This window comes from Bos taurus, chromosome X (genome assembly GCF_002263795.3).
Source record: "Bos taurus isolate L1 Dominette 01449 registration number 42190680 breed Hereford chromosome X, ARS-UCD2.0, whole genome shotgun sequence".
NCBI lineage: Eukaryota > Metazoa > Chordata > Mammalia > Artiodactyla > Bovidae > Bos > Bos taurus.
In genome coordinates this window covers 107,088,501-107,108,856 of record NC_037357.1, presented here as the reverse complement: position 1 = coordinate 107,108,856, position 20,356 = coordinate 107,088,501, and the positions used below count along the sequence as shown (strand labels likewise).

At 35.6% G+C, this 20,356-nt stretch overlaps 1 protein-coding gene across 4 annotated transcripts in view; it reads left to right on the top strand.

Annotated features, from left to right (window-relative positions):
* CFAP47 (cilia and flagella associated protein 47) overlaps positions 1 to 20,356 on the top strand; it is a 502,646-nt gene that overhangs the window by 223,386 nt on the left and 258,904 nt on the right. For all 4 annotated transcript variants that reach the window (XM_024988430.2, XM_015461736.3, XM_059883840.1 and 1 more), the window contains 2 exons: positions 5,858 to 5,992; positions 11,020 to 11,135. In XM_024988430.2, the coding sequence (XP_024844198.1) occupies positions 5,858 to 5,992; positions 11,020 to 11,135 (251 nt within the window). The remainder of the gene's footprint in view (positions 1 to 5,857; positions 5,993 to 11,019; positions 11,136 to 20,356) is intronic.

Here is a 20,356-nt window from a genome sequence, read left to right as displayed (position 1 = left end):
ATCTCTTGTCTTTTCAATAATAGCCGTTCTAACAGGTGTGAGGTGATGTCTCCTTGTGACTTTGATTTACATTTCCCTGGTGGTTAGTGATGTTAAACAGGCTTTTACATATCTGTTGGCCATTTTACATCTTCTTTGGAAAAATGTTAATTGACTCCTTTATAATATTCCTTTGTTCATATATTTTAACTCTAAATTGAAACAGTCTTTTCATGGAATATTGCTAAAATGTGAAAATTGAACTATGACTTCATAGAAATCTACTGGATACTTTTTAATGGGTATAATTATGTATATCTGACTGCATAATAAGTAAGTAGTTCTAGTTTTCAAGTCACAGCAGTGCTTTCTTAATATTATCTGAGCCCTAAGAATTAAAGAACAGATTATTTGAATATGAATATAGATGTTATATTGTTTTCCTATTTAGTAGCAAAAAGAAAAATTTTCACCTTAGTCTTAAAATAAATATTAATGTAGAAGTCACAGTGTCAATGTAGCTTTTTATTATGTTTAGACCTCCAAGTTACAATTCCATCTGGCCTTTCTCATTGTTCTCTATGGCGACAATAAAAAACATTATCTGCTTATCATTTTCTGAGCCCTTTGTTACTTCAGAGTAATGAAGCAGTATAATAAATGATTTGTGACTTCTAAGAATATACAAACTCATTGAATTGACAAGATATATGCAAGTTCAATAATAAATGACATTCCACTAATTTAATTGACAATGTAGGAAAATAATAGAATAAGAATTCAGATAAAAGAAGAGATCAGTGTGATCCAGATTAATCCACCAAAGACTGTGAAGAAAGCAAGACTTATTTTGGGTCTTGAATGGATTTGAGTTGGTAGTGGTAAGAGAGAAAGGTGTTTATTCAGAGGCATAAGCAGACTATAAAATGTAGACAAATGGCATACATTAAGGAAATTATGTGAATAGCCTGACTTAGTTGAAGTTTGGGATTGAAAAAATAGATATAGGCATATATTGGGATCTTGGATGTCAGGATAACAATTTAGGAGTTTACTGTGTTGGTGTCATGGGAATAAATGTGATTACTCTTACAACAATGGTGAGGATGAACTGAAAGGAAAGGGACTGGAGACAGGGAACACAGAACCAAAAAAATGCCATTTAACTTGGTCAAGTAGCAAAATATTTTCTCTACTCAGTTCATTTTAATGGCGGCTTAAATAATAAACTGATAGAGGAGACATTGTGAGGTTTTCCAGACCTGGTGACCAGCCACAAAAGGACACAAAAGGACCATTACAACAAACTCTGAGTTTTCCATTCTGTGACTCAGAGAGATTGATGATACCAGTGTCCACACGTGGCTTGGTACAAAGTGCTTCCTTGCACCTGCCAAAGAAATGATGCTTCATAATGGCTTGCTTTTTCCTTGTATTAAAGTCATTTACATGTTAAAATCCCTTTGTACCAGGTCTGAAATTTATCTTTTATATTGGTAGAGCTATAAGGAGATACTGTAATCAGGCATTTTGGTCAGAGAGTTCTTTTATAAGACTTTTAAGGATAAACTCTAAATGCTTTATTGTGAAAAAATAAAAATATTACAGTTCCTGTCAGTTTGACTGATTGAATCTCCTCCATAAAATATGCTGGATAGACCTGCAAGTGATACAGATGTGGTAAAACCACACTCATGCCTTCAAATATGTTAATGACTAATAGTGACTTGTATATGAAAAGATCCAGTACAAAGCGGCCAGTGCATGCCAGGAAGACATAGAAACTGTGTACTGTGGGAATCAAAGGGGAAAGAAATCATTCTGAAAAGGGAACCAGCAAGAGTTGCATGGGGCATTTGGTGTTTAAGGTGACCTTTGAGAATTTGATAAGGGTTTGTAGGAAACTTAAAATATCCTTGTTTAGAAAATATAATTCATCTTGCATTGTGATTCTCTCCTTTGCTTTTTGACCCTCTCAGATAAATTAACTCAAAATGTTTATTTTATTGTGTAGCAAAAAATAGATCCTAAGATTTGAGTATCTACTACATAAAAATGTAGAGAAGATGTCTAAGATTTGATGAATGGAGAAATTAGCAATTAACTTAGCTGATAATTACCAAGATTTTACCAGTCAGCTCCAATTCCCTAACTTTTTATCAGCCCGAATTTACCCACTGCATCAAATGTCAAAGTTCAAAAAAAATCACATTTAAATTAACTTAACCATAGTGAATTAATACTAATGATTAGCACTGGTTCACATTTGAATACTGTGAAACTTACCACTGGACTTATTTATTAATGTTTGAGTTTTCTATTTATTATGTCGTTCTTTGCAACTGTTGAGTCAGTTCAATAAGTTCTGTGCCAGTGTTATATCATGTGGAATCCTAGCATCTGGAATGTAACTATTATTACATATCCTCCCTTTTAGAGCAAAGCTATTGTGCAATTTATTTGAACTCAGCATAGAATGTATTTTTATTCCCTCATGTAGAGACATGGAGATATTTATATATAGATAGATAGATAGGTATAGCTAATACTTAGATTCTGCTACATATAACTGAGTAATGATGGAAGCTAAGGGTGAATAGATATCTAACTTCTCTGAAAAATTTTGTTTCTTTATGTCAACTTGGATGCTTTCAGTCTTAATAACAATTCATGAATAAAAGTATTTTAAAAATAAATTCTGTATTTTATATAAGATGAATCAGGCAGTAAAATATTATAGGGATATTTATTCATTTCATCAACAAAATTATCAAAGATTCATCTTTGCTCAGTTCTTCTTAGCCTGTTGGCTTTGTTTTAAGCATGTGCACTAATAACTATAAAGTTCCTACTGAAATTCTTACATAACACCATTATGCAGCTATTCTTGGGTCTGGTTGAACAGTACCGCTTCTTGTGCTTCTCATTTTCCTTTAGGTAAACTTTCCCAGTGGTCCCACAGCATACATCCCATTGCATATCATTGACCATAATTGCATCTCATGCTTGTAGTTAAACGAGTGTTTGATAAAAGTAATGGAAGAGCCACAAAAATTTGAATTATTGATAAAGAAGGGAGAAAAATGCTGTTGGGAAGGCAGTCAGTAGTGTTCTGTGTCAGATTATGGTATGTCTTTGGGTACTACTAGTTTTGATTGGTATCTAGTTTGGAAGCTGGAATATCTTGACATCAGAGCAAATTGAATCCACCATGAAGCTCCAGGACCATCTCATCTCTTCTTGTTACTGATGCAGACACTGAGACCTAGGGAAGCCAGTTGATTTCGTAAAGATCATGGTACTTTGTGGTAGCAGGATGTGAGTTTAGTTTACTAGATTTTTACTACACCATTTTCCTCTATTATGGCATTACAAAAATTCCCTGTCTTTTGTTAGTTCAGTAGGAAAATATTATCAGGATACAAATGGATAAATGTAAGTAAAGTTCTTCTAGGTTAGAACTGTGTAGAGACAGTAATGATTATATCTTTGAAATATATTTCACATGAAAATCTTGTTTTAAATAAACATAACTTATTTTGACATTTGGCTTTTTAAGCCTAGAATTGACTAAAAAGCGATTTCTTTAGATTATTTTCACTGAACTTTATCATAAAGCTGAGTGATCTTTTCTCTAGTTTTTCACTCTAATACTCTAATTATCAAATTTTTTCAGTTAAGATAAACATTTTTTTTCATTTCCAAAATACTGCCCTATTACATATTTTTCAAAGATGGACTTTTGGAATAGTTTTATATTGCTACCTGTATATTTTATGCTGTAGTCACTAAAATAGTATTCAAAAGAGTTTTACGGACCTCAGACTTGGGGCCCAGAGTATCCTGCCACTGCTACTGCTGCTAAGTCACTTCAGTCGTGTCCGACTCTGTGCGACCCCATAGACGGCAGCCCACCAGGCTTCCCCGTCCCTGGGATTCTCCGGGCAAGAACACTGGAGTGGGTTGCCATTTCCTCCTCCAATCCATGAAAGTGAAAAGTGAAAGAGAAGTCGCTCAGTTGTGTCCGACTCTTAGCGACCCCATGGACTGCAGCCCACCAGGCTCCTCCATTCATGGGATTTTCCAGGCAAGAGTACTGGAGTGGGTTGCCATTGCCTTCTCCAATGAATACATTTCCCATCACCATAGAGAGCTCTCTTTGGATCACACCCAGAGGCTGGCCCATCATGCAGGGATATATCCTTCACTTTGTGGAAATTAAACTCTGTATTCCATTTTTTAGTTTGTTCTTATGTTGAATGATGATCCTGTGTATGTTGACTAATGTTGTCTTCAGTGAAGACATGTGAGATGTCACAATACTGATGAGAAACTTTGGGGTCCTGATATATGTCTCAGTTTTTCTCACATCACACTCACTAGCAGCTTTCTACTCTGCCAAGACTAGCAACTTCTTCTACTTTTTTCCCCTAATAATCCCCTTCCCAGTTACCTTTATCGGTTAGCTTTACTGCTTATTGACAAAACAAGAAAGAATAAACCTTTCTGTTCTTCCAAAGGAAGGAAAGACTATATTTGGGAATGTGTACTAGTAGATGATCAATGGGGTCTCAGTAGTTTCTTATAACTGCTGCCAGATTTCAGAGTCAAGTGCTTTAGTTCCAGATAACCATCGGTATCCTGAGTTCTGGCACTATTTGCATTTCCAGGCCAGGCCCAGATCGTTTTCAGTTGCTAACTTGAATGTGCACCATTAAATCACAGTAGATCTCCAGTTTATGAAAGTGCAGAGAGGTCCCTGTTGACTGACAATGACAGAGATGCTTGTGTGTCAGTGGTGTTTTATGTCTTTGAGTCTTTGCCTCAGACCAATCCCAGTACTTTATTGCTATGAATAATTCTTCCCCACTACCTCTGCCTTTTTCTAGGAGATCACAGGCACAACATATACTGATAGAAATAATCCTTCCTCCTCTGCTCCTGACTTGACATTTTGGGCTCAGTGCCCATTCTGGCTATGTTGATCATCCCTGCTGTTATTCCTCTATAATTCTAGATTTTATCTCAGATATTGGCCAACAACCATCTCTAATTTATCTCGTTTATCAGTGTAATTACATTTTCTGCCATACTGTGATTTGTTCTAGGATAAGAACTTCTCCAGCCACCTCCCCCCGACCCACCTGATCTGCATGAATTGTTGCTCTTGTGTTATTTCTTGTTCCGAAATCAAGTCCCTCTTCCTGGTATCCACACCCTCCTCTATGTGACTGTTGCACTCCTTTGTCTTCTTCTACCACTTGTCCCTTCTGATCTTGTGTGTGATTCACATTGTGCTTTTTCTTTCCCAAATCAATACTATACTCCCTATATCCTTGCCTGAGATTTCTTTACTTTTCTGATAGGATATACCTTTTCCTCACTCCAGACACCAACCTATTTAAAACCCTTCAAGTATTCTTCAAGGCCATCTCATGTGTTACCTCTTCCTTTGGGCTTTTGTTAAAAAAAACCTCTTGCCGTCTTTTACTTCAGTAGTTTGTCTACTTCTATTATCTTTTACTGCGTTATACACTTTAAGTCATGGATGATATTGTAATCACATTTGTCCATATTTCTCGTGCATAATATTATTCTGACCTCTAGTATTATTCTGACTAGCTTTTATGGAGTCTTTGAGGCTGTGAGGTCATTCTTATATTTATGATATATCTAATTCAACCTCTAACGCATAGGTCAAGCTATTCTGATTCACAGCAATATTTTGTTTGCTCATAGCAACATTTCAGTGTCATTGTCAATCAATAGCATTTTAAGATGTTTTAAGTAATTCAATGGTTGATGTACTGGGTTTTAGCTCTTTTAATATATTTTATTTGTATATCCTGTAATTTATAATTCTCTTCTTTGGAACTAGGCTACTGACATCTGTGATCCCAATCCAATCCTGATGCTCATGTTTTGTGTCTACATGTATGAAAGACTTCCTACATATCTCCCCAAGAAAGTGGTGCCCTTTCATTGTACTCTACATGACACAGTGTTTAGAGAGGTAAGGGTATCTTTGAGATCAAAATATATGTGGAATTAAACACTTATGTGGGTTTTAGATATTTCTCTCCCAACCCAAAATGAACAAATGTATCAGTATGATAAAATAAGCCTTAACAAATGTTTTTCCTTCTAAACCAAAGGTATAGCAGAGTGAAAGGGAGGTTTTTTCCTTAATAGTAATCACTACTTGCAATGAACTAATGGTTCTTTTATTCATCTGAAGAATGGAATGGGGAGATAGAAAATGAAAGTTAAGCACTTTGAAGGGCAAATCTTTTAGGAAAGTCGAGATCCATTTCATGTACAAGAGAACTTGATGATATAAGTAGAAATGTATCAGAGTATGCGTGGCATTCCTTTAGGGAACCTTACACATCCAGACGGATTTTGTTCAAGTAAGGATGGGTTTCCTAGGTGGCACAGTAGTAATGAATCCGCCTACCAATGCAGGAGACATAAGAGACACAGGTCTGTCTGGATCTTGAAGATCCCCTGCAGGAGGAAATGGCAACCCAGACCAGTATTCTTGCTTGGAAAATCCCACGGACAGACGAGCCTGGCAGACTACAGTCCATGGGGTCACAAAGAGTCGGAAACAGCTGAGCAACTGAGAACAGCATGCACGTATCCAGATGGATTGTGTTCAAAATAAGGATATGGAAAGGGAAGTAATAATGAAAGCATTCCTGATCAGGGTCACCATTAATGCCAGTTCAGTTCAGTTCAGACTAAAAGATTGTATATATGCTGGAGCTACTAATTGCATAACAGTGATTTTTTTTTAATATGTAGGAAAAATTGAAAATGAAATTTTAAGTCCTGTGACCATAACGAATCTATATAAACATGTCCATGTTTTGCGAGTGTTTTCTTTGATTGAGAAACATATTGCCAGGGATCATCAACCTAACTGTGGTTTTCAAACAATATGTTTCATATGAATACTTGTGAAATATTTTCTAACATATAGTTTTATTTCTTATATTTGTCCAAGACACTTCCTTCTATTAGTTTCATGGTTGAACATTTCATGAAATCTCCTTTTTTCTTTCTCTGCACAGTATAGGCTGTTAGAATCTTACTGTGTACAAAAGTTAATTTATCTCTTTGGTCAGATCATTTCTATTCCTTTTCCTCAGGCTGTTTTATGTATTCCTCTTCACATTAAGTTTTTGTTGTTGTTGTTTAGTCACTCAGTCATGTGTGACTCTTGCAACCCCATGGACTGTAGCCCTCCAGGCTCCTCTCTCCATAGGATTTTTCTGGCAAGAATACTGGAATAGATTTCCATTTCGTCCCTTAGGAGATCTTCCCAGTTTGGAGGTAGGGGGTGGGGTGTGTTCATTTTATACTTTCAATGCAAAACATGTCCATATGTGGTCTTCAAAAGTTATGTCCTGGTGATTTGTAGATGTATCCTTTTTGAGAAAATAACAATGTACTCTCTGACTGTATGAGTGATGGTTAATAAGGATTCAGTTAAAAAGCAGAAAAAACTCAGATACTTGTCTCAGTGTAAAGAGCTCAATTTAGGAAAAGGAAAGCCATTCCTCCTGATTTTCTATTAGCAAACATTGATATATGATCTTATTTTTTTTTTAATTTATTCCTGTTTTTGTTGGAAAAAGAAATAAGAAACTCTTCAGAGAACTTTTTCAACAGTATTCACTACAGTAATTCACTAAGTGTGATGATATTTAAGGGCCTTGTGTACTAACTGGCCTAGAGCTATAATTACAGTGGAGTGGACTTTAATTTCTAAAAAGTTATAAATGCTTTGCTTAAGCCTGCAGAAAATAGGAGGGGTCTGAATTAGATTTAAACAGTGATTTAATTCATTTGAGTATTATCAATGGTTTTCTAATTCTGTACATGTTTGAATTTCTTTATGTCATTTGATTATGTTGAAAAACCTAATTTGTCAACATAGATTCTATTTGTGATGTTAAAAATCAGATTAAATCATTAAAATGGAAACAATTTCTTTTCATATTTAACTCCTTATTGGGAATAATATTCTCACTTTAAGCTTATAGATGAGATTGTACATAGAGCTTTTATTTTTCAGAAATGTAAGGAACATCTTTTGAAGGAAACAATAAAAATTGAATAAAAATGCAAAATAGAACATCAATTACAACAAGCTTTGATTCTAAATTTCATTCAAGAAAATCACTGATCTGGAAATTGCTGAGAATCTATGGCGTAGTTCGCCCATATGCATCAACACTATAAATGGCAGTGCCTAAGTAGTGAAATGTCATTGTTGTCAACTTTTTTGACCTCCCAGTATAAAGAAAAATCTCGAGAAATGGCTACTATAATTGAAAAAGTATATTTTGTAGCTATATATCACAAATAGAAACAGAATACTGGGACCATGAAACAATACAACGATCGGTGAAAAAATGTCAAGTTCAGTGATTTTCTGAGATACTTTTAAAAGTAATTGAACTATTTTTTTTTCCTTTCTGAAACAAAATTTGCATAGAAACACAATAGTTAAATAATAGCTATCATTGCAAAAGGAGAATTGAGAGTCCAAGCTTGGTTTCTTTCCTTGATCAGCTTTTTCTCCTCCCTACCATTAACATGACCCCTACATGAAATTCTTGAGTTGGGTGGAATAATCTGACCACAGATGGGCCCAATATTTTTGCATCATTTATTTACTTATTTTTATATAAATGTATTTATATATACATGTTTGTATGTATATATATGTGTGTATGTCATATATGTGGTATATATATATATATGTGATTATTATATTATATATTTGTTGTATCAGTTCAGTTCAGTCGCTCAGCCATATCCAACTCTTTGCGACCCCATGGACTGCAGCACACCAGGCCTCCCTGTCCATCACAAACTCCCAGAGCTTACTCAAACTCATGTCCATTGAGCCGGTGATGCCATCCAACCATCTCATCCTCTGTCGTCCCCTTCTCCTCCCGCCATCAATCTTTCCCAGCATCAGGGTCTTTTCAAATGAGTCAGTTCTTCCCATCAGGTGGTGAAAATATTGGAGTTTCAGCTTCAGCATCAGTCCTTCCAAAATATTCAGAACTGTTTCCCTTTAGGATGGACTGGTTAGATCTCGTGCAGTACAAGGGACTCTCAAGAGTCTTCTCCAACACCACAGTTCAAAAGCATCTTTATAGTCCAACTATAGTTCCTGCCTAAGTGCCATTGCCCTTTCTGTACTCTAATTTGGCCAAACATCCACCTCTCTCAGATATTTTCTTTCCTCTGGGTCTATACTTTCTATATATCCATACATGACTACTGGAAAAACTAAAGCTTTGACTAGATGGACATTTGTTGACAAAGTAATGTCTCTGCTTTTTAATATGTTGTCTAGGTTGGTCATAACTTTTCTTCCAAGGAGCTAGTGTCTTTTAATTTCATGGTTTCAGTCACCATCTGCAGTGATTTTCGAGCCCAAAAATAATAAAGTCAGCCACTGTTTCCACTGTTTCCCCATCTATTTGCCATGAAGTAATGGGACCAGATGCCATGATCTTAGTTTTCTGAATGTTGAGTCTTAAGCCAACTTTTCACTCTCCTCTTTCACTTTCATCAAGAGGCTCTGTAGTTCTTCACTTTCTGCCATAAGGGTGGTGTCATCTGCATATCTGAGGTTATTGATATTTCTCCCGGCAATCTTGATTCCAGCTTGTGCTTCCTCCAGCCCAGTGTTTCTCATGATGTACTCTGCATAGAAGCTAAATAAGCAGAGTGACATAACAAGAATGAGTAGCTACCTTAAGATCTCAAGGATGATTATGTAAGTTCCAGGACTATAAACCAATAATAGTTCATAGTGAATCTACTATTATTTTCAACATTTCCTTCCAGAAAATGGAAATTAGCTCCCTGTGACTTAAAATCACTAGATCTGTTAGTTAATACTTTAAATGCACACATACATACATACAAAAATAGGACACTAGAGTAGTCTTGCCTCCATTGTTACTGAGATCCGTAAGCAGGTTATCAACATGAAAGCCCCAAATTTAGGGGTAAACTGAGGGTAGAAACTCAACATGTTTGTCCTGCTGGTTACAAAAGTTCTTATTGAAATATAAAAGTAGTTAATTTAATCTTTCAACAGATGTCTGCCATATTCTATCTCTGACTATGTTCCTGAACTATGACTATAGTTCCTTACTATAGTTCCTGCCTAAGTGCCATTGCCCTTTCTGTACTCTAATTTGGCCAAACATCCACCTCTCTCAGATATTTTCTTTCCTCTGGGTCTATACTTTCTATAACTTTGTGTCTTTCTAATGTGTATATTTTAAAATCCCCATTGTATTCTGCATAAATACTTATATACTCACATTTCTCATGAAATGCTCTCTAAAAATGAAGTAGCTCATTCTCAAATATTCTCTGTATCTTGACATCAGGAAGGAAGGGGAAGCCAACCCCTAACTCTACTACCACTTCTAGATGAGGCCACCATTGTTTTCAGCCTGGATTTCTGATTCTACTCCTTATAACACTTTCCACACTGAGCAGCCAGAGTAACCTTTTGTAAATTGGAATCTGTTTAAAATTCTTTAAAGGTTTCCCTTTGCAATGAGATTAAAATCCAAGTTGCTAACTTTGGATTTCACATCTTTGATGATCAGGTGTTTTTACATCTGTCATTTCCTTGTCTGATAGTGTCTTCTCTTTGCCTACTTCTGAAGAAAAGAAGACACACACACACACACACACACACACACACACAGAGTCTTTAAATACAAACTGCTTTCTTCCAGCTACTACACTAGGGTAAGTATTTTCATGATAAAAATATATGATTCTCTTTGATAAAAATGGGGAGGGAGGAGGGAGGAGGGTTCGGGATGGGGAACACATGTATACCTGTGGCGGATTCATTTTGATATTTGACAAAACTAATACAATTATATAAAGTTTAAAAATAAAATAAAATTAGAAAAAAAATAAGAAATATTAAGTTCTATATCTTTAAAATTCATGATCTCATTTATACTCTCTTCTTCAACATAGATTCAACTGAAAAATCCAAGCGTGAAAAGCTTAGTTTACAGTGCTACAATTGTCGGAAGAGATGCCAGTGACTTTTCCCTCTCCCAAGCAGGGAACACTGTGACAATTTCTGCAAAGTAAGTGTGTTGTTTTTTTATTTTAATTTTGCTTCATTGAATACATCAACACTAGAGATTTAATGTGCATTATAATTACAAAAGAATGGTCTGGATTTATTTTTAATAGCTACGTGTATGTAATGAAAAGATCACCATTGCTGATATAGACAAATTATTTATATGTTAGTGAGATTTCTCAACAATTTTATGAAAACAATTCTAACAATATAAAGGAGCTGCTTTATATGTATGTGTTTATTTTAGTTTATTTTGTATGCATATGGTCCATAGAAAATAACTCTTTAAAGTTCTTTATGTACTACAAGTCTGTTTCCTATAGGAAATTGGAACCAGTGTGTGCTAAATATATAGTTGTTTCTAATTATAGAAGCACTATCTGCTCATTGTAAAAAATTTAGAAACTATGAAAATATGAAGAAAAATAAAAGTAAAAGCTAGTAATTTTACCTCAAAGATACCCCCAGTGTTGTCATTTTTTTCTCTCCCTTTATAATCATTGTATATCAATGTTTGTTGTATGCAGACATGCATACACTCTCCCACATTGTGGTGAAAGTCTGAAAAGTCTCATTTTTACTTGATTCTATTCACATGATACTTGTTTAATGTTTCTACTACTAGTCCATTCCCCAAAATAAGGAACAAATGAAACTCAGAGAATAGTCTTAAGAAATTAAATGAGCATAATATATGACTCCTCTTGGATCAACAAATCCTAATTCATATGCCGATAAGTGTTAATGATGGCAGATACTCTTATTATATTAATATAATACTAGGATGATGTGAGAATAGCTGTATCAGTATCACAGGGGTTGACAAATATAATAACTGCTAATGGACTTTAACCAGTCCTGAATTTTAGTCATTGCCTTTATATTCAATTATTTTTTTCCTTGTGCAAAGCAACAGATTATAACTACTAATTATCCTTTTGGTTATCTTTTTGGTTTTTGAACTATATATTAACTTGAATTATTTTTCACATTATAGTCTTTATTCTAGTGTGTTAAACACAGAAATAATTGGAACGGGGAGCCAGTTTTAACTGTATTAAAATGCAAAGAAATCCAGTTGCTATACTGCCCTTGGCTGATGTCATCAGCCCCTGTTAGTTTTCTTGAGTTGCTGCTCCATGCTAAAGGAGTATATAATTTATAAAATATGACTATTCATCATTGGGACTACATCCAATTTGAATTAAATATGAGAAAAACATTTCTCCACTTACCTGTATCTATATTATAAATCAAATCCCGAATAAAGCTGCTTGTAAAAACATCCCACTCATCTTCCAAATTATACTTCTTATATATCTGTTATAAAACACAATGTTAGTAATAGTAGTTCTTTTGGACATTATCCAAGTACCATTTGTCTTCCCTCAATACTTTGATCATTGAGATCTATTCTCTGCCCTGCAAATAGGATGCTAATAAGTGAGCAGTGGTGGTGGTTTGGTCGCTAAGTCGTGTCCGACTCTTGCAACCCCATTGACTGTAGCCCACCAGGCTCCTCTGTCCATGGGATTCTCCAGGCAAGAATAATGGAGTGGGTTATCACTCCCTTCTTCAAATAAGTGAATAATAAGTGAAAAGAATTAAGGTCCCCACCCTACCCCACCCTTTGTTCTTTCATAAACCTAATAGCCTGTTCCAATGTTTCAAAGCTCTCATTATGTGAAAATTCTTTCAAACAACCACAGTAGACCTATGATGTTTTAGGTTAAGACCATTTTTTTTGGCTTTGCTATACAGCTTACAGTATCCTCATTCCCTGACGAGGGATCAAACTTAGGTCAAAACAGTGAAATCACCACTGAACTGCTATGGAATTCCCAAGACCATATGTCTTGTTAGTTTAATTAGCATTTATAGTTTTCATATAAATATGAATATAAATATGAAATCTGTATGCCTCCATTGCTGAAAATTTGTTTCAGAAAAGTATTTAAAAAAACACAAAAATTACCTAGAATTCCATCTGATAAACGTATTTATTAGTTGATTTCTTTCTAGTATTTTTATATGAATAGTATATGCATAATTAAATATTTACAAAATAAATGCATTATAAATGCAAATGTTAAAGTACTTAATATCTGTTAAATATTTGCTATGTACAAAACCTATAAAATATACACTTTGAGTACCTTTTCATATCTAATCATCCTGGCAACCATATTAGTGTCCTCCTTTTACAAAAGAAGACATTGGGCATAAAGACATTAAATTACTTACCCAATTTTCCCTGTTCTTAAATTGTGAAATAGAGATTCAAAACCAGCCAATCTAAACCCAGAGTTAAGACTCTTTTTAACTGACACCTGTACATACCGTGTGTGTGTGTTTGTGTATATCATATTCATACAAAGCCCTTGGCATTCAAAGAAAATATAGCTTTAACTGTTTGTAAGAAATCCTACAGATCCATAACATATAATTGCATCAATATTTTGACCATATTTGACAGGTACATATATTCTTGTTGTCAATTTCTTTATCTTTTTAAATCAAAATTTAACTTGCACCTGCTTTAACAATTCAACTATGCAGGGAAGTTTAACATGCAAAGAAGTCCTTCTCGCCTGATATTCCCATCTCTAGAGATGCACTTCTTGAGTGCCTACTTTTAACTCTTTCAGCTGTGTCTAATTTTAATTCTTCCAATGGTTACCTCCGTAAATATAAATAATCTGTATATCCTGCCAATATTTTTGTTTTATCAATCTCAGAAATAGTGTCTTGACATATGGCATAATATTGACAAAATATTTGATGATGTTGCTTACTTACCCCTCTAGATGTATCACCCTCCCACTAAACATCACTATTTTTATCTTTTATTCATTACTGTTCCAAGACTAAAGATGTGTTTTGTAAATATTTCCCTTGTATACCATTAGTAGATACAAAGTATCTTTGACTCCCTTTTAAGTTGAGAAAAATTAATAAATTCTAAAGAAATATGTAAAACCTTTCCTTCAAGTGTATCACATTCTAGAGCATGTTACCTTTTGTTCTTATTTGGACTGATTGCTTTCCAGACCTACTGAAAAGCTGTCAGTATTGGACACTCTATATTCCTCTTTGGATAGAAACTATATTTCTCTTTCTTAGTGTACTCACTTCTTTACTAAAAAAAAACTTCCTTTATGAAACCGTCTAATAAAAAGTATAGGAGAGGTAAATTTGCCAAATTTTTGATTTTTAAGCATGTTTTTTGACTATCCTACACTTGATTTAAATTTTGCATCATGTATTTTTCTAAGATGAAAGAGTTTTTCCTTATAGGTTGAGATAATTGTTCCACTTGCCTCATAGTATTCAGTTTTTGTGATACTGTAATTTCTACTATAATTCTGCTTTCCTACACCCCTGGACATTTTTAGGATCTTCCATTGTGTTCTGATATTGTTCCAGAATGAATCAAAAAGGATCTTTTATTCACTGACTGGGAGCACAGTGAGTCCTTTAATTATGAGGTTGTTTTTTTTTTAATAAGCTTTGGAAAATTCACTTAAATTACTTTTCATCATTTTCTCTTCTCCATTTTCTCTGTTCTCATTTTCCAGCCTTTGGTTCTTGGATGCTGTTGACTGGATTCTCTATGTATCCTATCTCATCACTCATTTTTCAGCTCACTGTTTTTTCTCTCTTGATCAACATGCCTTCATTTCTAACTGTTTCCTTTAGGAGATAGACAAATAGGTAGGTAGGTAGATAGATAATTCCATATATATATATATATATATATATATATATATATATGTAAGAATACTTTGTTTTTCATTGGGTATCTATTTCATAGCATCCCACTGTTAAATTGGAGTTGCAATATCTTCATAAATGTCTCTGACTTTTACATTCTGACTTTTATGTTCTCATCTATTACCTATATTATTTTTATTTTCGTTGAAATCATTTGGTATGTTTTTTTATCTTGGTCTCGTGTTTCATGTTGAAGGATTTATTATAATGACTTATGATACTTGTTTATTCATTTATATGTAATAATATGGCAATAGAAAAGTAAATTGTGATTCTGTATATGGACACGTTTGTCAATTGGCCAACTTCATTTTAGGGTAAAAGCAATTTTGCTTTTATGTCTGGTTGCCTGATATCATACACTGACCTTTGGAAGAGTAAGGTTGTCTGAAACTCATTTTGCCCTCCATTTACATAGGTATTTCTGGAAATGGCTTCTCCATGAGTCTATAGGCAGCTTTGTTTCTTTTATTAGCCTCTATGCTGATTCTCATCAATGGTTTCCTTCAACTAGTAGCTTAAAAAAAATCTTTATTTTAATCTTAATGAGGTTTATCTTAGAGAAAGAGAGTGAATCTGAGTTTCAGATGTCAGTGTGGCCTAGAACCCTTTTATCATGTCATTTAACAATTAAATACTGGGCTTAAATAGTGACACATACAGATTTTATATCAAGCTTGATTTTTCTTATTTGGAAAATGGAGATCAGAATATTTGCCTATAGTGTTCAGTAATAAATGTAGTTATATAGGGGCAACACCTAGTACTGTAACTGGGACTTGTAGGAAGCAGACAGTAAGTATTTGCATCCCTCCTCTAAATTTGAAGTACTATGATTCATAGATGAAAATATATCAAAACTACTCACAAAAGTTTATAATCTGGCAGAGTGTCACACAAGCAAATGCATAATAAGGATATAATTTGATAGTTGTTTTATTTATCATGTGTGTATAAAATGAGAGGAAAATGGGGGAAAATGAAACAGAAAATGTAATGCTTCATTCACAATGTATATGAAAACCAGATATTCACTTCTGCAGGTGCATTTCAGTTTGTAGGTTTCAATGCCATTTTTAGGTGTTTTTTAAAATAACTTTTTAGCTAGACTAATTTCAAAGCTTCGGTTTTTATACAGAGGGTACAGAAAATATTTTATTTAAAAAATCTGTAGGTTTATCATTATCATATATTACATAATTATCTATGTTGTACCACATCCTATTTAGAATCTGTCTAAATCATGATTAATAATAGTTTTTTCTGCCAGTTGTGGATTTAAATTCCCTGAGATATAATTTATATAGAAAAGATTAAATGGCTATACCAGCATATAAGCAAACATTTCTGCATCTAACTTGATGACTTTATTTAGCTATAATCATACAGTGACTATCATAAAAGTGAAAGTATACTTTTAGAAAACCATTCTGTTTCTTTTTTCCTCATTATTCTCATTGAGCCATCTGGGCACTGACATTGATGTGTCATATATTTATTCCCCATCTCTTCCAAAAGCCAAGTTGAAGTAGTTGATGAGGTACATGTAATATCAAGGAGACTTTTTTTTTTAAATGAGGGGGAGGCAATTGGAAGAAAAATAAAATAAATGGTAAGACAATTAAGATAAAGTCCATAATTATGATACACATGTCTGGAGACCTAAGACATATACCTGAAATCAACAACCAACTTGATTCTGAACTTTCTAACACACTTAGGAAGGCCCTGGTCATTTACATGCTTAAATATGTCTACAAACTTTATAAAAGGAATATCTATACTCAAGACAAGCTCAAAATCTTGATGGTTCTACAACCAGCCATGGGCTTCACAAAAAGGATACTATATTTGTAAATGCTTCATAAAAGTTAAGTATAGTTCCATAAATTTATTTACTAAGTGCATGGTATTTAGATTATGATCATTCTTTTTATTTATTTATTTTTGACTGTGCTGGGTCTTTGTTGTGGTGCCTGAGCTTTCTCTACAGCTTTCTCTTGCAGCGAGCAGGAGCTACTCTCTAAGTTGTGGTGCACAGGCTTCTCATTGTGGTGGCCTCTTTTATTGAGGAGCACAGGCTCTAGGGCACATGGGCTTAGTAGTTGCAGCATGCAGACAGTTGCTCCATGACATGTACAGTCTTAGTTCCCTGACCAGGAATTGAGCCTGCATTCCCTGCATTGCAATGCAGATTCTTATCCACTGGACCACCATGGAAGTCCCATAGGTTATGGTCATTCTTGAACTCCTTTTTTCATCATCTTCCACAGAGAGCCAATCCATTACCTAGGCTTACTGATTTTACACAGTATATCTTAAATTTGGCATCCTTTCCTTTATCTACATCTTTCAAGCTAATCTAATGTACCTTTAAAAAGTTGAACAGTTGAATGGTTCTATGATGACCTACCAGGCCTTTTAGAACTAACACCCAAAAAAGATGTCCTTTTCATTAGAGGGGACTGGAATGCAAAAGTAGGAAGTCAAGAAACACCTGGAATAACAGGCAAATTTGGCCTTGGAGTACAGAATGCAGCAGGGCAAAGGCTAATAGAGTTTTGCCAAGAGCATGAACACACTGGTCACAGCAAACACCCTCTTCCAACAACACAAGAGAAGACTCTATACATGGACATCACCAGATGGCCAACACTGAAATCAGATTGATTGTATTCTTTGCAGTCAAAGATGGAGAAGGTCTATACAGTAAGCAAAAACAAGATCCGGAGCTGACTATGGCTCAGATCATGAACTCCTTATTGCCAAATTCAGACTTAAATTGAAGAAAGTAGGGAAAACCACTAGACCATTCAGGTATGACCTAAATCAAATCCTTTATGATTATACAGTGGAAGTGAGAAATAGATTTAAGGGACTGGATCTGATAGATAGAGTGCCTGATGAACTATGGACAGAGGTTCATGACATTTTAGAGGAGACAGGGATCAAGACCATCCCCAAGATAAAGAAATGTAAAAAAGCAAAATGGCTGTCTGAGGAGGCCTTACAAATAGCTATGAAAGGAATAGAAGCAAAAAGCAAGGGAGAAAAGGAAAGATATACCCATTTGAATGCAGAGTTCCAAAGAATAACAAGGAGAGATAAGAAAGCCTTCCTCAGTCATCAATGCAAAGAGAGGAAAACAATAGAATGGGAAAGACTAGAGGTCTCTTCAAGAAAACTAGAGATACCAAGGGAACATTTCATGCAAAGATGGGCTCAATAAAGGACAGAAATGGTATGGACCTAACAGAAGCAGAAGATATTAATAAGAGGTGACAAGAATACACAGAAGAACTGTACAAAACAGATCTTCATGACCCAGATAATCACGATGGTGTGATCACTCACCTAGAGCCAGACATCCTGGAATGTAAAGTCAAGTGGGCCTTGGAAGCATCACTACGAACAAAGCTAGTGGAGCTGATGGAGTTCCAGTTGAGCTATTTCAAATCCTAAAAGATGATGCTGTGAAAGTGCTGCACTCAATATGTCAGCAAATTTGGAAAACTCAGCAGTGGCCACAGGACTGGAAAAGGTCAGTTTTCATGCCAATCCCTAAGAAAGGCAATGCCAAAGAATGCACAAACTACTGCACAATTGCACTCATCTCATATGCTAGTAAAGTAATGCTCAAAATTCTCCAATCCAGGCTTCAGCAGTACATGAACCGTGAACTTCCTGATGTTCAAGCTGGGTTTAGAAAAGGCAGAGGAACCAGAGACCAAATTGCCAACATCTGCTGGATCATCAAAAAAGCAAGAGAGTTCCAGAAAGAGCATCTATTTCTGCTTTATTGACTATGCCAAAGCCTTTGACTATGTGGATCACAATAAACTGTGGACAATTCTTCAAGAGATGGGAATACCAGACCACCTGACCTGCCTCTTGAGAAACCTCTATGCAGGTCAGGAAGCAACAGTTAGAACTGGACATGGAACAACAGACTGGTTCCGAATAGGAAAAGGATTATGTCACTGCTGTATATTGTCACTGTGCTTATTTAACTTTTATGCAGAGTATATAATGAGAAACGTTGGGCTGGAAGAAGAATAAGTGGGATTGCTGGGAGAAATATCAATAGCTTCAGATATGCAGATGACACCACTCTTATGGCAGAAAGCAAAGAAGAACTAAAGAGCTTCTTGATGAAAGTGAAAGAGGAGAGTGAAAAAGTTGGCTTAAAGCTCCACATTCAGAAAACTCAAATCATGGCATCGGTCCCATCACTTCATGGGAAATAGATGGGGAAACAGTGGAAACTTTATTTTGGGGGGCTCCAAAATCACTGCAGATGGTGATTGTGGCCATGAAATTAAAAGATGCTTACTCCTTGGAAGGAAAGGTATGACCAACCTAGACAGCATATTAAAAAGCAGAGACATTACTTTGCCAGCAAAGATCCATCGAGTCAAGGCTATGGTTTTTCCAGTAGTCATGTATGGATGTGAGAGTTGGACTATAAAGAAAGCTGAGTGCCGAAGAATTGATGCTTTTGAACTATGGTGTTGGAGAATACTCTTGAGAGTCCCTTGGACTGCAAGGAGATCCCACCAGTCTATCCTAAAGGAGATCTTTCCTGGGTGTTCATTGGAAGGACCAATGTTCAAGCTGAAACTCCAGTACTTTGGTCACCTGATGCGAAGAGCTGACTCATTTGAAAAAATGCTGATGCTGGGAACAATTGAGGGCAGGAGGAGAAGGGCATGACAGAGGATGAGATGGTTGGATGGCATCACCAATTCAATGGACATGAGTTTGCGTAAACTCCAGGAGTTGGTGATGGACAGGGAGGCCTGGTGTGCTGCAGTTCATGGGGTTGCAAAGAATCAGACACAACTGAGCAACTGAACTGAAATGATCACCTTTAACCTGGCCTGCTACAATCTATTCCTAAAAGGATTCTCTGCAGTCCATCCTTTATATGAGACTAGCAATAATGTTTTTAATGTAAATTTGGTCATGTTACTCTTTGGCTTGCTGCTGCTGCTGCTGCTAAGTCACTTCAGTCATGTCCGGCTCTGTGCAACCCCATAGATGGCAGCCCGCCAGGCTCCCCCATCCCTGGGATTCTCCAGGCAAGAATACTGGAGTGAGTTGCCTTTTCTTTCTCCAACACATGGAAGTTAAAAGTGAAAGCGAAGTCATTCAGTCATGTCCGACTCTTCGCAACCCCATGGACTGTAGCCTACCAGGCTCCTCTGTCCATGGGATTTTCCAGGCAAGTGTACTGGAGTGGGGTGCCATTGCCTTCTCCAACTCTTTGGCTTAAATCTCAACATAGCCCACATGGCCTTTCATGGCTGGCTCTTAACCACATCTTGTGTCACTAACACCTTTGCTCTCTAAGCTTCAACACCATTGGCCTTTGATAGATTATTTAAAATCGTCAGAAGTCCTCATACTAGAGTGCTTGGATGCCTTCTTTCATCCCATGCAAATCCT